Source organism: Solea senegalensis, linkage group LG11, assembly GCF_019176455.1.
Source record: "Solea senegalensis isolate Sse05_10M linkage group LG11, IFAPA_SoseM_1, whole genome shotgun sequence".
NCBI classification, from domain to species: domain Eukaryota; kingdom Metazoa; phylum Chordata; class Actinopteri; order Pleuronectiformes; family Soleidae; genus Solea; species Solea senegalensis.
Genome location: NC_058031.1, coordinates 25,140,209 through 25,161,287, shown reverse-complemented (window position 1 = coordinate 25,161,287; position 21,079 = coordinate 25,140,209). Strand labels below are relative to the sequence as shown.

The 21,079-nt window shown below is 39.2% G+C and overlaps 1 protein-coding gene across 2 annotated transcripts in view; it reads right to left on the bottom strand.

Moving 5' to 3' along the window:
- The window catches only part of cacna2d3a (calcium channel, voltage-dependent, alpha 2/delta subunit 3a), a 101,441-nt gene that overhangs the window by 59,897 nt on the left and 20,465 nt on the right, over positions 1 to 21,079 (bottom strand). For both annotated transcript variants that reach the window (XM_044038393.1, XM_044038394.1), the window contains exons 5-10: positions 10,768 to 10,930; positions 9,700 to 9,831; positions 8,340 to 8,551; positions 6,513 to 6,587; positions 3,875 to 3,964; positions 3,112 to 3,225 (exon numbers count right to left, since the gene is read on the bottom strand). In XM_044038393.1, the coding sequence (XP_043894328.1) occupies positions 3,112 to 3,225; positions 3,875 to 3,964; positions 6,513 to 6,587; positions 8,340 to 8,551; positions 9,700 to 9,831; positions 10,768 to 10,930 (786 nt within the window). The remainder of the gene's footprint in view (positions 1 to 3,111; positions 3,226 to 3,874; positions 3,965 to 6,512; positions 6,588 to 8,339; positions 8,552 to 9,699; positions 9,832 to 10,767; positions 10,931 to 21,079) is intronic.

The window sequence follows — 21,079 nt, the reverse complement described above, 5'->3', positions numbered from 1 at the left end:
AGACAGCAGGTGTGTGCGTGCGTGTGTGTATGTGTGTGCGTGTGCGGTGTGTATGTAAAGGCGGTGTGTCAGAGAAGAGCAGGTTGCCAGATTGAGCAGATGTGAGCCTCTGGGGGCGAGCTGCCACAGGACACATGCCTACATTTTTCACTCTGACAGCCTGTGTGTGTGTGTGTGTGTGTGCGTGCGTGCGTGCGTGTGCATGTGTGTGTGTTTGTTTTTTGGTCATAAACACTGACCTTTCACGACCAGTCGTCCTCATAGAGACCAAAACCTGGTCCTAATGAGGCAGAACCTCATTTCTAAGGAAGTGGTTCAGTTTAGGGTTTAAGATTTTAAATGTGCTTCGTCATTAACTGGTTATGGTTCATGTTAGTGTTAGTTATTAACTGGTTATGGTTATGTTAGTGTTAGTTATTAACTGGTTATGGTTCATGTTAGTTATTAACTGGTAATGGTTCTTGTTAGTGTTAGTTATTAACTGCTTATGGTTAATGTTGGTGTTAGTTATTAACTGGTTATGGTTCATGTTAGTGTTAGTTATTAACTGGTTAGGGTTCATGTTAGTGTTAGTTATTAACTGCTTATGGTTCATGTTAGTGTTAGTTATTAACTGGTTATGGTTCATGTTAGTGTCATGTTAGCTATCAACTGGACTGATGGAGTCAAGATCAAGACCATGTCCATCATATTCATGTCCAAGACCAAGACCAAGACCAAGACCAAGGAGTACTTGAGACCCAAATTTTAAGGGACTGTCAAAACCAGCCAAAACCAAGGTCAAGACCCCATCTATTACCAAGAGAAAGATCCTAGTGTGCCTGGGACCAACACCTTTAGGGACTAAAGACCATGGTGTACTTGAAACGAAGATGTTCAGGGACTATGACCAAGACAAAGACCAGAGTGTGCCTGAGACCGACACTTTTGGGGACCAAGATGGAGTCAAGACCAAGATCAAGACCATGTCTATGACCAAGATCAGAGTGAAGCTGAGTCAAGACCAAGGTTAGAGTAGAGTTTACCTGGTTATGGTTAAGATTAGAGAAATAACAATCAACACACATGTGCATCAGCCTGAAACTTGTCTTCAGGTTTTTGTGCTTGTGTGTGAATATGTAAAGAAGCGTTCATGTGCCTTTTCACTCCTGTCCATATATATGTATGTATGTATGTTTATATACATATATATATATATACATATATATATATATATATATATATACAGTATATGTATGTATATATACATATATATATATGTATGTATATATACATATATATATATATATGTGTATATCTATCTATCTATCTATCTATATATATATATATATATATATATATATATATATATATATATATATATATACATATATATATATATACAGAGTGGGTGCAGTCAGGTGTGTTGACGTTGGCATGCCTGTAAACCTCCATCATTCATATTTAATCAGCGATCTGCTGCAGTTTGACCACCGTCATGAAATCACATGACGCCTCTGAACCCCGACACGCTGCTGAAGTCATTCACCCGGCGGAGATTTGAGTGAAAAGAGGAAGATTAGAGATAATTAGAGCTGCGTGTAAATGACAGTCAGACAGTTGCACTTATTCACAGTGAAAGTCATTACAGTCCACAATAGAGCCACAATAATGAGAGGTTAGAATGAGCTTTTACAATCATGGAGGAATTAAGAGGATCTTCACAGATTATGTTCTGTGATAACATATCATCACCAAGACACTGAACCAGAGATTCCTCAACAACGAGCCACTGGAGACAAATAAAATAAAAGGGACACAGAATAGTTTGGACTTTTATTATTTTTATCAATAAAAAGTAAGATGTGATCTAAATCTAAATATAATCTCAGTCTCACTCTCCCACACCAATGGCCACAGAGAAAATTTTACCTCACAGAAACAGGAGTTGTTGATCCACTGCTGTCTCCATCAGTGAGTGCAAATTTACATCGAAATTATATTTTGTTTAAAAACCTTTGTTCGGTTTTACGTTAGTGACACAAAGTGTCCACACGAGGCAGCAGTAGACCAGCAGCTCTGGAGTCCCAGTGAGCTAAATTCACTGATTTTCTCTGTGGACTTTGGTGCAGGAGAACGTGTGAGTTACTTTCCAAAAAATCTGATCTGATGTGGAGATAAAGCACCAAATGTCACCTGAACACATCATAGCCCTCGTGAAGGAGAAGATTTATGTGTCTGGCTGGATTCTCGGCTCAGGTGACATCAACATGAACAGCTGCTACACACAGCAACACAAGCATCACTTTAACAAAAGCCTGGGGCAACTAAAACCCTCTCTCTGAGAACTGGACCAGGTTTCTGGATTCCCAAAACTGACTCTCATGAATGAAACAGAGAGAGAGGGAGAACCTCTCCAGATGCAGACGAGGAGCCAGAGCCAACAAGATGAATGTGCCTGTGCCTCTTAGGGCTCTTGGTAGAACTGGTCCAGGACTTGGAGTCTTGAAGCCTCCAGGTTCTAACAGCATGGCAGTAACAATAGTGGCACAGAGACCACGAGACACAGCGGTGATGAGGTGAGAGAACCTACACTGAGCATCTGTCTCCAAGCTTCACCTTCAGCGCGATGGCCCACGACAACAACAACACGACAACACAACAACATGACAATATCACGCGCGATGGACAACACAACACAACAACAACATGACAACACAACAACGCAGCGACAACATGACAACACAACAACGCGACGACAATGTGACAACGCGACAACAAAACAACACGTTTACAAAGGACACATGGAAAGATTGATGACTATCACCAACCAGTTAATGACTATGACTATGACCAAGTCTTTGAGGGACCAAGATGGAGACAAGGCCAAGACCAAAGTTTAGATGAAACCTGAGACAAAGACTTTTAGGGACTGAGTCTTAGTGAAATGTGGTCTTCATGGTCTTGTGATTTTGACAACAATACTTGAGCCTGTTAAAAAAGACTCAAATGGATCCATGTTTTTAATTCACTCATTAATCCACCGCTCTCTAGTTCTCAGGTGACTTCACCATAAAAGTCATCAGCGAGTGTGTGTGTGTGTGTGTGTGTGTGTGTGTGTGTGTTGAATACCTTCCTGTCTGGCCAGTTATATTTGGCAAAGATGGCGTCGTACGTGTCCACTGCCCCATCTGTCACCAGCATAATGGCTTGGCTGCACTCGCTGCCTCTTCCCGTCTCATTGAACTGGAGACAGAAAGAAGAGGAGGAGGCGGCGCTTTTACAATCACAAAGAAAAATACACCTGAAAAAAAGCCTTTGCTATGTGTGAATTATACTTTTTAACATTCAGAGTCATTGTGATGCTGTCTCCACTGCCCCCTACTGTCTGTTAGCGGAAAGTCAGCCTCCTCTCCTCTGAGGCTGAGGGTCAGACGGACGGTAGGTGACGGACGTTTACGGCTGTGTCATAAAAATATCAACTCTCCGTAGAGAAAAAGCTGAAAGAGCGACCAAACTTGCAAAGTTCCGCTTTAACAAGACGTGTAACGCGAAGTCGGCTTTACCGAGATTCTAAGTGATCGTGTCTTCATGGAAACAGTGACTGTAATAAAAACACATGAACACCGTGACTCTGTGGAGTCTTTGCACAGACTGTAAGCTTGTAATGAACACATGATGTTGAAGAGTGAGGCTTCGGAGTCTGTTTATGAGCACGAGCACTTGATTGATCGCCCGCTCATAATGAGACGTCACAGCCGGGTCATCCCGTGTCTCGTTTACTCACTTTTTGGAGGATTCTGTTGATTTCCCAGTTAATTAGAGCGCAGTCATTCATTTAGTGCATGAGACTGTTTGTCTTCAGAGTGTGTGTGTGTGTGTGTGTGTCACTTACGTCACCGAGGAGCCTGAAGGCCTCGGTCAGGGCGATGTCTAACATTCCGATGCCTTGAGCGAACAGCTTGTCGAGGTGTTCCCGGAAATGCTGGAAAAATAAAACCGAGATTTGGAGTGATTTTTGGGGATGAATGACAGAGTTCATCACATTCAAGGACTGAATGAGCTTAAGACGGGAGGACAACTCCCTTAACTCTCTTTCTTAACTTTACTCGCTCATTGTTCTGCACGGAGTCTCACGTCAGCGGACAGTGGATCAACTTCTCTTCTTTACTGCACAACATTCAAGCACTTTCAAGGACCCATGTCTGTTTAGGGTGATTTTCACAAACCTTCAAGGGCCTTGCATCTTTTCAGTCAAATTCACAAACGTTCAAGAATTTCAAGGACCTGTATGAACCCTGGAATGAGGTGGTGTTTTTCTTGGCCATGGGGATGAAGGTAGGAGCTGTGTTGATCTTCTGTGACGGTTTGTTGTTTGGGTTTTTCCAATGATGGTTGAGTTAACCCTAACCCTAACCCTAACCACGCCCACTCACTCGGGTGCAAAAGACACAAACACAGCCTAAACAAAGTCTCTAACGCTAACCTTGACCTAACTACCATTCACATCTGTGTCCTACACTAGTTCCTCAGAAACAAGGTTCTGCCTCATTAAGACCAAGTTTTTGGTCTCCATGGGGACTACTAGAGGTAACAAATAAGAACACACACACGCACACACACACACACCAGTAGTAACCACACAAACAAACAAACATGCACAAACCAAACAACCTCCAGCATTTCTACAAAAAAATAACCTTTTTCTTTGAAGTGGATAAAAAGGGTTAATCGGTTCCAACAAAAGGCTGAGCAGCCTGGAGCAGTCAACTTTTCCTACTGTGTGTGTGTGTGTGTGTGTGTGTGTGTGTGTGTGTGTGCGTGTGCGTGGGTTATTGCATGTTTGTGTGTGTGCGGGTAAAGATTGAGGAGATTTGTCTCGGCACAGCGGGCAACGTTCAATCCCTGTAGCAGCAGTTTACTAAAGTGCCTGTGTGTGTGTGTGTGCGCGTGTGTGCGCGCGTGTGTGTGTGTGTGTGTGAAATACATAATGTGTTCGACCTTATGTGCTGCACAACAACAAGGTCCTGAAATACAAAAGGTCTCAACGCTGCAAACACATCAAGAGGCATCACAACATTCCTGCTCATGAAGATTTCATCAGATCTCGATGTCCTGATTCCTGTGGAGTTATTTTCATCAACATGGAAGCAGCCGTCATTCTGATAAATGCTTGTTCAGCTACAGCCAAAGGTTAGAAAAGAAAATTTTGCTGAAAAAGAAATATATATGCATTTTAAATCTTATTGTAAGACAGTGAAACCAAGGTTTGTCACTCTTCCACACCAAAGTCCAGAGAGAAAATCAGTGGTTTAAGCTCGCTGGTCCTCTGCTGCCTCGTGTGGTCACTTTGTGTCACTGAAGTTAATCCAAATGTAGGATTTCAAAAGCCGAAGTGACAAAATCAGACATTAGAACTCAGTGATGGAGGCAGCAGTGGATCAGCAACTCCTCTGTGTGTGTGTGTGATGTTAAAATCACTGGTTTTCTTTATGGACTTTGGTGTGGGAGAGTGAGCGGTTTCCAAACTGTCTCGCAGTGAGATAAAGACGTGAACATGTTCTGAAGATGATGGCGTCAGTGTGGTGTTTTTGTGATTATTTTGTGAAGCGGCAAAAATCAGTTTTTCCTTGATCGCAGCTCAAACAACTAGACTCAAAATAAACGATGACTTTCGGTCCTCAGATTCAGGTTTGATGAGACAGATGAAGCCTGGTGGACGTGTTTGTCTCTTTAAGACCCAGTTTGGGTGCAGAAAGAAGAAGTTTGGGTGTGAAATGAGTAAACTTTGCAAAGACAGATCAGTGCGTCTGAGTGTGACAGACACTTCCTTGCCCTCAGCAGTAAAACGTAAAGAGACATTAGCCTTATCTGCGAGTGCAGACCGTCTCACCCCCCCCCTCAGCTGTCTGACTCACACTGCACTAAACTAGCAGCTGGAATTAACACACATAATGCTAATCCATATGCATAAATCTGCACAACACTCATGGAGAAATAAACAGAAACTTAATTCACAGTGTAACTCAACGTCTAAAACACTAAAGATAGCCTTGTTGTTACATGAAAGCTCAGTGTCACTTTAGCATGTTATTAGCGTTAGCAATGGGCAGCGTGACGTAAATAACTGCTGCCATGACGAGTTTAATTGAGTCGTCAAGTTGAGATAAAAGTGAGATAAAGTTGGAATATCACGTCGACATGAAGTCGACTTTTGAGACTGCGGTCGCTAACGTCACTAAAGATGTTTTACCGAGTCTAAGAGTTTCTGATTCAGATTCTGCCGTTCTGTGCAGATCAACTCCTGGTAAATCCACTCTGGGTCCATGATTTACCACGAGGTCACCATGTGAAATCTGCTATTCAGTTTGTTTGTTGTCATCTCTTTGTCTTTGTTTCACCTCCGTGGATCTGTGGTCCTGACACTTCAGGACACTTCCTGCGGCTCGTTCAAAGTCCAGCTTTCCCCACAACCCTCAGAAGATAAGCTGTATAAATGATGGAGGGGGAATATGAAGAAATAAGACACTTACGTCTTTGTTGGCCACGTCTGCTTGAACCAGAGTTCCATTCAAACACGGCTCCACATAATGTAGTTCTTCATTGTACTGGAACAAAACAGAAGGAATCAATGAAGCGGCGACAAACAAACTTCTTGTACAACTACAGTAGTGATATAGCAGATATGATTTTCTTCTCTTTTATGACTTCCTGTGGCAGACGTTCACGGACTTGAAGACCCAGGTTCCTGACCCGGTCAGAACCAGGGTCTTCCTGCAGGAGGTCACATGTTCTCCCCTGGTGTGCAGACTTGAGGATTAGGTCAATTGGACACTGTAAACTGACCATAGGTGTGAGAGTAAACGGTTGTTTGTGTCTCTCTGTGTCCCTGAGACGGACTGACGACCTGTCCAGGGCGTGACCCCAGGGCGATGGAAGGATGGATGTTTGCTTTCATGTTTTAAAAGGTTGTTTCCAAAGCTTGGTCTCAAATACAGAAACGTGGAGGTCAGGGGTCGGCGAGTACGTTTGGTCAGGGCCAACAAACATCCCATAATCATCGTGGTTTTTTTTTTGCTTCCAAACTTTTTTTAGTTTAATCCAAACTGTTTCATCTTGAAAAGTCTACTTAAGTTAAGATTGCTTTGAAAAAGTAAGAAGTTGATGATTTTATAGGCCACACACACACACACACACACACACGCGTGCATGTGCACACACACGCTCGTGTGCACACACACACACACGTGCACACACACACACTGTTCTCAGTGGCTGCCATTTTGTGATAAAGCTGAATTTAATGCTCATGTTGGACTCGGAACAAGAATGAAAGTGTGTTCTTTCACAGACGGTGATTATGAACACATGCATCTGTCCGTCACTGACAATCGTTCACTTCTCTGCGTGAATTAAAAGAACTGATGAAAAACAATATGTTCCTGCCTGATTGTCTACATCCTCTTTATCCTCGCTGCTTTTCAAAAGCACAGATTACAATATTGAATGCTAATGAAGACAGAGAGAGAGAGAGAGAGAGAGAGGGAGAGAGGGGGATGGAGGGGGGGAGAGAGAGAGGAAAGACGGGGGCTGGCAGAAGTGACTCCATTTGTTTTTGATGTTAAATAGCACCAGAACCACACACACACACACTGAGCCTGAGGCTCAGGATCCAATCAAAACGTCTCGTTCGTAATTCAAATCTTCATTCAGCTCACAGCTAATTGGTTTGAGTGTGACAGAGAAGAGAGATGATTCGTTACAGTGTTTCCTCTGATCTGAGGACAAATGTGTGTGTGTTTGAGGTTGTTAAACCATGGTTCTCAAACTGTGGTACGTGTACCGACAGTGGTACACAACTACTGTATAAACCAGCGTATGTGATCGGAGGAAGTGCTGATGTTTCTCAGATGGTTTAAAGTCCGGCAAAGTTACCGGAGACTTTCTGTTTTGTGGCTGTGGCCACGCCCATTTGAATCTCGAGACTTTTGGGTAACATTTCATCTTTGATGTGTTTATAATATTTATTATGTTGCTACGATGAACGCGCTCAGACAAGTTTCCTTCATTTGCGAAACATAAAAATCGCCAAGATGGACGCCAATTTCAAATTGGTCAACTTCCTGTTGAGTTGTGGACTTTTTTATTCATCTTGGGCTGAGACATGTCTCCAACTTAGTTTCAGCTTTGGCCAACTGGGGGCGCTACTGAGCCATTCTGGACCACAAATCCTTCACCAGTTCTGATTTGCGTGACAATTAATGTCCATTTTCACCGATAGTTAACAATATTGATTGTTACACGTTAGAGAAGGAGCGCTTGTGTGTATACAGCAGCAGAGCAGGGGGGCGTGGACTCACAGCGATGATGTTGAAGAAGTCGTCGTCTCCCAGCGTGTCCAGTATGGACGAGACGGTCTGCCGGGCGATGGTGAGCCTGAGTCCCTTCATGCTGCCGCTCACGTCCACCAGGATCACCACGTCCTTCGGCGAGGTGGCGGCCTGGATGTACCACTTCCTGTTACGACAGTCGAACGCTATGACCCCGTGTTCGTCCGGCTTCCACTTGATTCCTGGAGGAGCAACAAAGACGCCAAAGACTTTGAAGGTTGACCATCAGAACTTTGATTCATTCACTTGGTGGTTTCTAAAAAAAAACCTCATCTCTGTTGTGGAAATGAATCATGATCAAAGTCAGTCTTGTATAAAGTACTTCACTCAAGTGATACTTGAGTAAAAGTACAAGTATTTTACCAGAAAATGACTTTGGTAGAAGTTAAAGTCACCTTCTAGAATATAACTACAGTAAAACTGACAATTACTGTACTTAAGTATTAGACGAAAAAGTAAAAGTATTTATACAAAGTGAGCAATTACAAATTGGAATATGACATTTATTGTGGCTTCTTCACAATAAAAGCATAATAATAGTGACAGGCGAACAACATTAAAATGAACCTTCGGTCATGAATGTGTCAAACTCTCTGTGTCTGCTGGTATTTTTGAAACGTTCTCGACGTCACACGGTGCCTCGCGTCGGACACGATAAACAACGAGCCGCTAGTGACTTTTAAGTCCACTTAAGTCTCTTAAGTGGACTGTTAGCAGCTGAGCGGCTAACAGCTGGTGCCACTAAAAACAACTAGCGACAACAAACAGGCATTACGTCACCAACTCAGCTTTTATTTTGTAGTAATGACGATGGCTGAGGGAAATATATCAAAGTAAAAGTTGTCAGAAATATAAATAATGAAGTAAAGTATGTGAAAATTCTACGTAAGTACAGTGACAAGTATTTGTACTTCGTTACATGACAAGGCGTGGCCTACATAAACCCTCCCTCACCTGCACTCTGGGCTCCTCCTCCTCACCTTTCCAAACAAACCCTGTGTCGTAGTTTAGTCGTGATTTTTTGTCATGATTTGTCGCTGTGTGGTAAATAAATAATAATAATATAAAGTAATGTTTGGGAAAAAGTGAAATTAAAATGTAGCAAGTTTGAGCTTGTTCAACAACAAACATAAACATTAATGTTGTAGTTAAGACCACATTAACGGAGACTAAGTAAAGAGACAGTTGTTCAAGGTGAGCAAAAACACAAGGAGGAGCTTTGTTCATTTAAATGCAATACACACACACACACACACACACACACACACACACACACACACACACACACACACACACACACACACACACACACACACACACACACAGTTACCTGGGTACTGTCTGAAGAAGCCTTTAGCGCTGCCAAAGTACTGCCATATGAGTGAAGGGTCTCTCTCAAAGTTGTCCACGAACACTTTATTCAAGGCCTCAGACCAGTAAACGCCGTTCACGATGGCAGAGTCTAAGAATGAGGGGGAAACAGACGTGTTGTTTTATAAACGTCCACGGCGTTGTCGCCCGGTTGCCAGGTTTGTACACGAGGTGGGCGAAAGCAGACGCCCGATATTTTCACGGTTTCCAAACACAAATTGTGACGGTAAGTGTAAATATGCGTGAAAAAGGGATTCAGAAATAAACGAGAGAGACAGACGAGTTCTTAATGGACAGAAAGGAAAGGTCACACAGATTTATCATCGTCTCTCTGTCGCTACAACATTCTGTCAACAGTCAAGTGTGTGTGTGTCCTGACAGTAAACACTGATCCACTCGCTCACACAAAGTAAAGAAGCTGGATTTGATCCACGTTTTGTTCAGGTGCAGTTTTTTAAGTCGTCTCCCGGAGCTCTGATTAAAAATCATCTCAACTAATGCAGCTTTAATTCAAACACACACACACACACACACAGTGTGTGGGCGGAGTCTGCCTTCATTTCCAGGCTGCTGCAGAAACTTATTTTCATCATCCAATAACCTGTTTATTAATTATCTCCAAGTGATTGTTTGTTTGTTCTCTGAAATGTCTTTTTTTTTCCACAAAAACATTGTGTTTAACGTCATAAATGAATATTTGATTCATCGATTAATAAATGAATCGTCAACGGTTTTGATAATAATTTCATTTCATGAGTGATTTTTAAAGAATGAAATGAAGTTTCTGTGAATATTTCAGCTTCTTAAATGTGAATATTTTCTGGGTTATTTGCTCCACAAACAAAGAAATTAAAATGAAAACTGAATCATTTTGGTTTGTGAACAAAAACAAAGACATTGTGCTCTCACACAGGGCGTCAAACAGTAGGTGGCGTCGTCACAAACAAGGGAGACATTTACCTAAATATCAACTGCACAATATTCAAGGACTTTCAAGGACCCAGGATTGACTCAAACACAGGTGTACCTTTGTTGTACATGTTTGTTGGAACCTGGACGACGCTGAGGCTGAGGTTGACAGACAGGTTGTTGAAGTGGTCGTTGGGCTGCAGGATGAATTCACCGCCGAGCTCCACGCTGTTCCCCTCCTCGTCCTCCTCATTGATCAGCACCGCGTTAAAGTATTTGTACTGCAGGTCCAAACACAGAAGACATGAGTCAACACTGACGACCAAACACTGAGTGTTGGACAAACGCCATTAGACAAATCGCCAAGATGGACGCCAAATCCAAAATGGCCGACTTCCTGTTGAGTTGAGGCCGTGGTCCGGGCTGAGACATGTTCCCACCACGTTTTGTGTTTTCTCCATCTACGACTTACCTTAGAGGGCGCTGTAGAGCCCGGGAGCAACACACGGGTCAGAGAACTACACCAACATCACACCGCAAGACCTGACCTCCGGGCAGAGTTCCAAAGACACGGATATAACAATAATAATCTGAAGAATAGAACAATAATAATCTGAAGAATAGAACAATAATAATCTGAAGGATAGAACAATAATAATCTGAAGGATAGAATAATAATAATCTAAAGGATAGAACAATAATAATCTGAAGGATAGAATAATAATAATCTGAAGGATGGAATAATAATAATCTAAAGGATAGAATAATAATAATCTGAAGGATAGAATAATAATAATAATAATCTGAAGGATATAACAATAATAATCTGAAGGATAGAATAATAATAATCTGAAGGATAGAATAATAATAATAATAATCTGAAGGATATAACAATAATAATCTGAAGGATAGAATAATAATAATCTGAAGTATATAACAATAATAATCTGAAGGATAGAATAATAATAATCTGAAGGATAGAATAATAATAATCTGAAGTATATAACAATAATAATCTGAAGGATAGAATAATAAATGAAGGATAGAATAATAATAATCTGAAGGAATAACAATAATAATCTGAAGGATAGAATAATAATAATCTGAAGGATAGAATAATAATAATCTGAAGGACATAACAATAATAATCTGAAGGATGTTATAATTATAATAATAACAATAATCTGGAGGGTATAATAATAATAATCTGAAGAATATAATAATAATAATAATAATCATCTGAAGGATATAATAATAATAATCTGAAGGATATAACAATAATAATCTTAAAGATATATTAATAATAATCTGAAGGATATAATAATAATAATAATGATCTGAAGGCTATAATAGTAATAATCTGAAGGATATATTAATAATAATCTGAAGGATACAATAATAATAATAATAATAATAATGATAATAATAATAATAATAATCTGGAGGGTATAATAATAATAATAATAATCTTAATCTTAAGGATATATTAATATGAATAGATTAGTTTTCAACATGCTGATTCATGTTATGACTGTAGAGGACGCTAAAGTGCTGAGTCATGCCGTGGTAACTTGAATCCATGGCTCATCTCATACATGATGCAATAATTCTGCTGAGTCTCAGACTCCAGGTGAAAACTCTGCTGCTGCGCAAACTGGAGAGATTATTAATAAATCATAGCGGGAGATAAATATAGCACAGGACTCGCTGCATCCCAAAACCTCTGAAGTCTGAGTTATCACACGGAGGCAGAGCCGACAAAGACCAGAGCAGAGAGCAGAGCTCTGGGAGTCACCTGCTCATAGATACTAACATCTCACATGAACATGAACATGAACATGAAGATGCTGCAGAGAAACAACCATGAGAATTCTTACCTAAACTGAATGGGAACAAAAACCGTAGACAGGAAGTTTCTGAAGACGTCTTCTGCCCCAAATGTTCTTCTTCACACGACAAACCGTCTAAGTGATGCCAGTGAACAACATACACAATAGAAGCAAATGTGGCTCTGGTAGCTGATGTCACACGCGACGAGCTAGCGCCCCCCTCTGGCAGGAAATGACACCGTTCACATCACTATACGAACGGTTTCATCATAAAAGTGATAAATGGATAAATATGAGTTGATCTTGTGGATTTAAAGAGACAGTGAACTGTGACAGGATGAATCCTGTTCACGTTCGCCTGCCAACATGGCCGCCATATGACTGCCGGACCTCGACAGACAGACAGACAGACAGACAGACAGACAGACAGAGTTCTCTGAGTGAAGATAATGAGTGATTCATACTTTAGATGAAAAGATTCTCTGTCCTCACCACAGTAAACTTCACATGGGCTAAATCTTCATCCCCTCACCATCATCCCCTCACCTTCATCCCCTCACCTTCACCCACCACAGCCTGGTGCAAAACACAGATTAAGTTGTCAATTAAGGCGTCAAATGCAGCGACTATCAGTATAATTAATCCAGTGTGATTAGGATTATGAGTCCATTCATCGCGGGAACGCTGCCACCTGAAGGTGAGCGAGTAAAGTGCGTCCGTCTCCACCTTAAACCTGCGTCAGTTAATCAAATATGTATATATGTATATATATATATATATACATGTGTATATATATAGATATACATATATCTATATATATACACATGTTGTTCCTGTGACTGTTGAGGTATTTCAGCATTTTAAATTCAACAATTGTTCTCTTCCTGTGAACACTTTAATGCAAAGAAAGAGAATTTAGCGCAGCTGCAAACCAGCTTTGACCTGAAACTAAACATCAACTAAAGTAGGACAAAAACCAGAAGTGCAGACGCTGAGATGACTGCACCTGCTCGACACGAGACCTGGATGCGTCTTCACTCTGGTCTGGTTCTGCCAGTCTCACAACATTTATACTGAAACAGCTGAAAATCAAATAACAGTGTTAATGTTGTTCTTATTTCATAACATCACTTTGTCTTCACAGAGAATAAAGAGAGATTCTATCAAATTCAAGGACTTTTCCAGGACCGATTCTCTCAAGGACAGAATGTGCTGACTCAGTTTAAGATGGAGGACAACCTGTAAGAGAAGTGATTGTCCTCAAAGTCAAATTTAAATGTTCAAGGATTTCAATGACTCATGTTTATTTTCAATAACTCTGAAGGCCCTTGGTTTTTGTTTTAAATTGACAAACTTTCAAGGATTTCAATGATCCATGTCTATTTAGGGTCATTTTCAAAAAGGGCCTTGAATTTTTTTAATTGACAAACTTTCAAGGATTTCAATGACCCATGTCTATTGAGGGTCATTTTCAAAAAGGGCCTTGAATTGTTTTATTCACAAACTTTCAAGGACTTCAAGGACCTGTGGGAACCCTGGAGATCTGAATACAAGTGGATGACAGAAGACACTTTTGGTGGCAGGTGTGAACACACACACACACACACACACACACACAGACTCAGTAAAACAAAGAAGGAAAAATAGAAAATAAAGTTAAACAAACAATGTTTAATGAGTCTGATAATAGACTTATTTAAATTCACAGCATGCAGCCTTTAATTTGGATTAAAACGCCTCCATCAGCCTGGCATTTTCAATAATGTGTGTGTGTGTGTGTGTTGAGTAAGTCAATTATGGCGCTGGAGCATCAGAGTGAAGTGGAGCCACTAATGCAGTCACTGATCACTGTGTTAACAAGCTGACACACACACACACACACACACACACACACGCGCACACACACTTTATAATTTTTGGTTTATAAAATGTTGAAAAATCACAGAAACTAAAAAACCCAAATTGATGAATTATAAAAAATAGTAGGAAATTATTGAAGTAATTGATCTTTAAATTTTAGAGAAGGGATGTGAAACCAACCTTGATCAGGAGTTAATCAATAACATGTTGATTTTCTTGAATAAAACTGCTTCAAAATTAGAAGAAAAACTTTATTTTCCTTTCATTTTCAGACATTTTGTCTCCGTCAGACTCATTCATTCATACAATATATATGAATATATACACATATGTGTATATATACATATATACACATGTGTGTATATATGTATATATACACATATGTATATACATACATATATATACATATATGTATATATGTGTATATATATACATATATGTATATATATATACACATATATGTATATAAGCATATACATATATGTATATATATATACACATATATGTATATAAGCATATACATATATGTATATATATATACACATATATGTATATACACATATATGTGTATATATATACATATATGTATATGCTTATATACATATATGTGTATATATATATATACATAAGCACATATATGTATGCTTATGTATATACACATATACACATGTGTATATATATATAAACACATATATACATATATGTATATGTGTGTATATATATATACATATATGTATATGCTTATATACATATATGTGTATATATATACATAAGCATATATGTATGCTTATGTATATATGTGTATATATATACACACATAAGCATATATACAGTACGTATGCTTATGTATATGTATATACACATATATACATATATCTGTATGTATGTATGTATATATACAGTATATACATATATATATTAAGTCAACGATCACAGTGAGCACGAGTTCACGCTGCGACAAAACCCTGCTGAAGAGAGAGTGATGCTTTTCCTCTGAGTCGTCACTAAGTATCAGGTTTGTGTGCAGAGAGCAGGGAGAACACAGCGAGGGAGGAAACGGCAGCAGATTACTGAGCCAATTTCACATGGAAGCAGCAGCAGAGGAAGAGCAGCAGCTCTGGAAAGCACAGATAAGGAAATTCCTATCAGACCTCTGGCAGCAAATATAAATAAAATATGGATCCAACAGCAAAAGAAGAAGGAAAACAAACATTTGAGAAGAAACCCTGAAAACTAACAGAGGAGCTTTCAGCCGACAGTGAGGACCGCATTAGTTTTAGCACAGCTGCTGATAATTAACGCTTATTCTCTATGTTGTACGCTATTACACACACACACACTCGTTTTGCAACCTTTGTGTGGACACTCATAGAAAAAGACACTCACGCCAAAGGAAAGACTGGAATCAACCAGACCAAGACTAAAGACTAAACCAGAGAACATCCAAACAAACGTGGACCAGACTGGAACCAAGCACATCAGACCAGAAGAGATCAATCCAGAGCAAACATCAGACCTGAAGCAGGACCAACTCCAACCAGACTAGACCAGCTTAGAACAAAGACTGGAAGTGATCGGAAAAAAGAAAGTCATTGAAGGCGATCCTGATCCAAGGCTGGATCAGACCAAAACCAGAGAAACTGACAAAACCAAACCAGACTAGACCACAACAAATCTCTACATGAGAAGGAAGTAGACCTGAACCAAACAAGAACTCAGTGGGTAAGACCAGAACCAGACCAGACCAGACTAGAACCAGACAACTGTGTTCAGGAAAACATAAAAACAAATCCTGGTCTAATGTGTCTGAGACACATGGTGACGATCAGATTAAAGACATTTAATTATGCTTTGATACAACATCAACAACATTAACAACAAAACAATCACATGAATGAATGAATGAATGAATGAATACAAAGGTACAGCAAACAATCCAAAGAGTCACAATCTGACTGAAGAAAAGACAATTCATCCTCGTTTCATTCATTCATTTCACACACAGTGTAAGAATGATCATGTTTTTTAGCAGATATTTATTTAGTGATTTTAAAGTTTGGTTTGAGCTTTAGCTTGACTTTACTGAGGACGCCATTTTGTTTCTCCCGACGCCTGAAAAACAACAAAGTCACACAGAAATGTTTCTGCTTCTAAAGAATCTCTACAGTTACCTGTGGTCACGTGACGCCTCTGAGGCTTCTGCAAAAACTGACACTGAGGGTGGAGGACACTTAAATACTGGGGTCAGCTGATTGGGCTGAACCATGTGCTGCCATGCTGGGGGGGGGTTAGTTACTCTTGCTCGGCGTCCATTTTGTTTACCCTCGTGAAACAGTGTGAAAGAAGCTTTAGGGTCGAAAACACAATCTTTCAAAGACAATTTGAGTCATATATATACATATACATATACATATATGAATATGTATATACACATATATACATATATGTACACATATATGAAAATTGATTTTTATCGTCACGATATTTCACTGTATAGATTGTCTCCCATATTTCAATTACAGTTGTCTGTGTTATTATTTGCATGATTTTATATTCATATATTTTTTATTTTGCATCATTAATGTGCTTTTATTGTGAAGTATATCCAAACAAACACTTTTACTTTGAAATTCAGTGAAATATCATCATGACGTTACCTATCATGTGTAATTTTCTGAGTTTCTGAAACAATGTTGTTGAAGTTTGTTAATCCTCCATCACTAAATTCAAATCTGATATCCCTGCTTCAGATTCACTGACACAAAGTGACCACATGAGGCAGCAGAGGACCAGCAGCTCCTGTGTCCCTGTGAGCTAGAATCACTGATTTTCTCTCCGGGGTTTGGTGTGGGAGAGTGAGCGGTCAGAAAACGACTCCTCCCACATGAATCTGACCTTTTACTGTATTTTGCAGCGTCATCATCTCTTATGATGACGTTTGCTTTCTTTGACATCCACGTTATCGTCCTGAGATTCATGTTGTAGTACTTATACATGTTTGACCTCACTTCTTTGTTTATTGTTTCCCATTCATCGTGTTTGTGGAGTGTTAGATTTATAAAAATCATTATTTGGTTAAATTAAAGTTTGAGTTGTTCAAATGGTTTCAAGATTTGTGCTATATAAACCAACCCCTAACATCCACACTTTACTTACAGATATTTTATATTAGATTTACTTACAAATATTAAATATTATATAGCATATACTTACAGATATTATATATTATATATCATATACTTACAGATATTATATATTATATATCATATACTAACAGATATTATATATTAGATTTATTTACAGATATTAAATATTATATATCATATTTACTAACTGATATTAAATATTATATATTATATACTTACAGATATTATATATTATATATCATATACTTACAGATATTATATATCATATACTTACAGATATTATATATTATATATCATATACTAACAGATATTATATATTAGATTTATTTACAGATATTAAATATTATATATCATATTTACTTACTGATATTAAATATTATATACTTACAGATATTATATATCATATACTTACAGATATTATATATTATATATCATATACTTACAGATATATATTATTTATCATATACTAACAGATATTATATATTAGATTTATTTACAGATATTAAATATTATATATCATATTTACTTACTGATAATAAATATTATATATCATATACTTACAGATATTATATATTATATTTACTTACAGATATTATATATTATATATTTCATTTCCTTTGTATTGTCGACCATATTTTCATGGTTTCTATAATCAAATCATTTCAAATTCGGTTGTTGAACATCAAAAAAAAAAGAAAGAAAAATAAATTCTGTGCCGTGAGAGAAGATTTAGAGCTGCACACAAACTCTGTGGTTACATTTAATAATTGATCCTCCTTAATTATCCATGACAGCACAGAAGCACAGGGGCTTCCACTGGAATGTGTTAAAGAGCTGACACAGTAAACACACACACACACACACACACAATCTCCTCAGGTCAGCTTAGCCTCACATTTCCTCTTTAAAGTCAAGCTTCTGTCTCTGCTGCCCGGCTAACTCAAAGTGCACACACACACACACACACACACACACACACACACACACACACACACACACTCACGCACGCACACGCACTCATGCACACACACACACACACACACACACACACAGAGCATGAAGCTGAACTGCGAAACGGAGATGCAGAAGTTTTCAAATGTGTGGATTTCAACCATAAATAGTTCATGATTTATGTTTTTCTGAGTTTGGAGGATTAAATAATCCCGTACGACTCCAGCTCTGATGTAAACACGGTCAGATTAAATAATCACGTACGACTCCAGCTCTGATGTAAACACAGTCAGATTAAATAATCCCTTCGACTCCAGCTCCAATGTAAACACAGTTAAATAATCCTGTGCGACTCCAGCTCTGATGTAAACGGTCAGATTAAATAATCACGGACTCCAGCTCTGATGTAAACACGTCAGATTAAATAATCACGTCACGACTCCAGCTCTGATGTAAACGGTCAGATTAAATAATCACGTACTCCAGCTCTGATTTAAACACGGTCAGATTAAATAATCCCTTCGACTCCAGCTCCAATGTAAACACAGTCAGATTAAATAATCGTCCAGCTCTGATGTAAACGGTCAGATTAAATAATCACTCAGATCAGATTAAATAATCGCGACTCCAGCTCTGATGTAACGGTCAGATTAAATAATCCGCTCCAGCTCTGATGTAAACACAGTCAGATTAAATAATCACTCCAGCTCCAATGTAAACACAGTCAGATTAAATAATCCGTACCTCCAGCTCTGATGTAAACACGGTCAGATTAAATAATCGTCTCCAGCTCTGATGTAAACACAGTCAGATTAAATAATCACGTCACTCCAGCTCTGATGTAAACGGTCAGATTAAATAATCACGACTCAGCTCTGATTTAAACGGTCAGATTAAATAATCCCTTTCGACTCCAGCTCCAATGTAAACACAGTCAGATTAAATAATCCTACTCCAGCTCTGATGTAAACACGTCAGATTAAATAATCACGTCGACTCCAGCTCTGATGTAAACACAGTCAGATTAAATAATCACTCCAGCTCTGTAAACACGGTCAGATTAAATAATCGCGTCGACTCCAGCTCTGATGTAAACACAGTCAGATTAAATAATCCCTACTCCAGCTCCAATGTAAACACAGTCAGATTAAATAATCCTGCGACTCCAGCTCTGATGTAAATCAGATTAAATAATCGCGATTTACTCCAGCTCTGATGTAAACACAGTCAGATTAAATAATATGCCTGATGTAAACGGTCAGATTAAATAATCACGTCGACTCCAGCTCTGGCGTAAACGGTCAGATTAAATAATCCCTTTACGACTCCAGCTCCAATGTAAACACAGTCAGATTAAATAATCCTGTACGACTCCAGCTCTGATGTAAACAGATTAAATAATCCGCGACTCAGCTCTGATGTAAACACAGTCAGATTAAATAATCGCATCGACTCCAGCTCTGATGTAAACGGTCAGATTAAATAATGCGACTCCAGCTCTGGCGTAAACACGGTCAGATTAAATAATCCTTTACGACTCCAGCTCTGATGTAAACACGGTCAGATTAAATAATCACTGCGACTCCAGCTCTGATGTAAACACAGTCAGATTAAATAATCAGACTCCAGCTCTGATGTAAACATAGTCAGATTAATAAATCACATCGACTCCAGCTCTGATGTAAACACAGTCAGATTAAATAATCCCTTCGACTGCAGCTCAATGTAAACACAGTCAGATTAAATAATCCCGACACTCCAGCTCTGATGTAAGCACAGTCAGATTAAATAATCAGACTAGCTCTGATGTAATCAGATTAAATAATCACATACGACTCCAGCTCTGATGTAACCACGGTCGGATTAAATAATCCTGTCAGCTCCAGCTCTGATGTAAACACAGTCAGATTAAATAATCCTGTACGACTCCAGCTCTGATGTAAACACAGTAAGATTAATAAATCACATACAACTCCAGCTCTGATGTAACCACAAAGGATTAAATAATCCTGTACGACTCCAGCTCTGATGTAAACACAGTCAGATTAAATAATCCTGTACGACTCCAGCTCTGATGTAAACACAGTAAGATTAAATAATCCTGTGTGACTCCAGCTCTGACACGACGACGACACAGCTTCTGTTTAACTTTTAAATTAATTTAAAACATTTTCATAATGGGCCACACGGTGGTGTAGTGGTTAGCACTCTTGCCTTGCAGCGAGAAGACCCGGGTTCGAGCCCCGGTTGGAACAAGGGCCTTTCTGCATGGAGTTTGCATGTTCTCCCCGTGTGTGCGTGGGTTCTCTCCGGGTTCTCCGGCTTCCTCCCACAGTCCAAAAACATGCAATGTGGGGATTAGATGAATTGGACACTCTAAATTGACCATAGGAGTGAGTGTGAGAGTGAATGGTTGTTTGTCTCTAGTTGTGTGTGGCCCTGCGATGGACTGGCGAACTGTCCAGGGTGTACCCCGCCTATCGCTGAGATTGGCACAGCACCCCCCGCGACCCTCTGGTGGAGGATAAAGCGGTTAGATGATGACTGACTGACTGACTGACATTTTCATAATATTTACATTTAAAGAAGAATGACTTATAACTTTTAACGCTGAGCTAAAGACATGATGTTCATGTAATCAAAC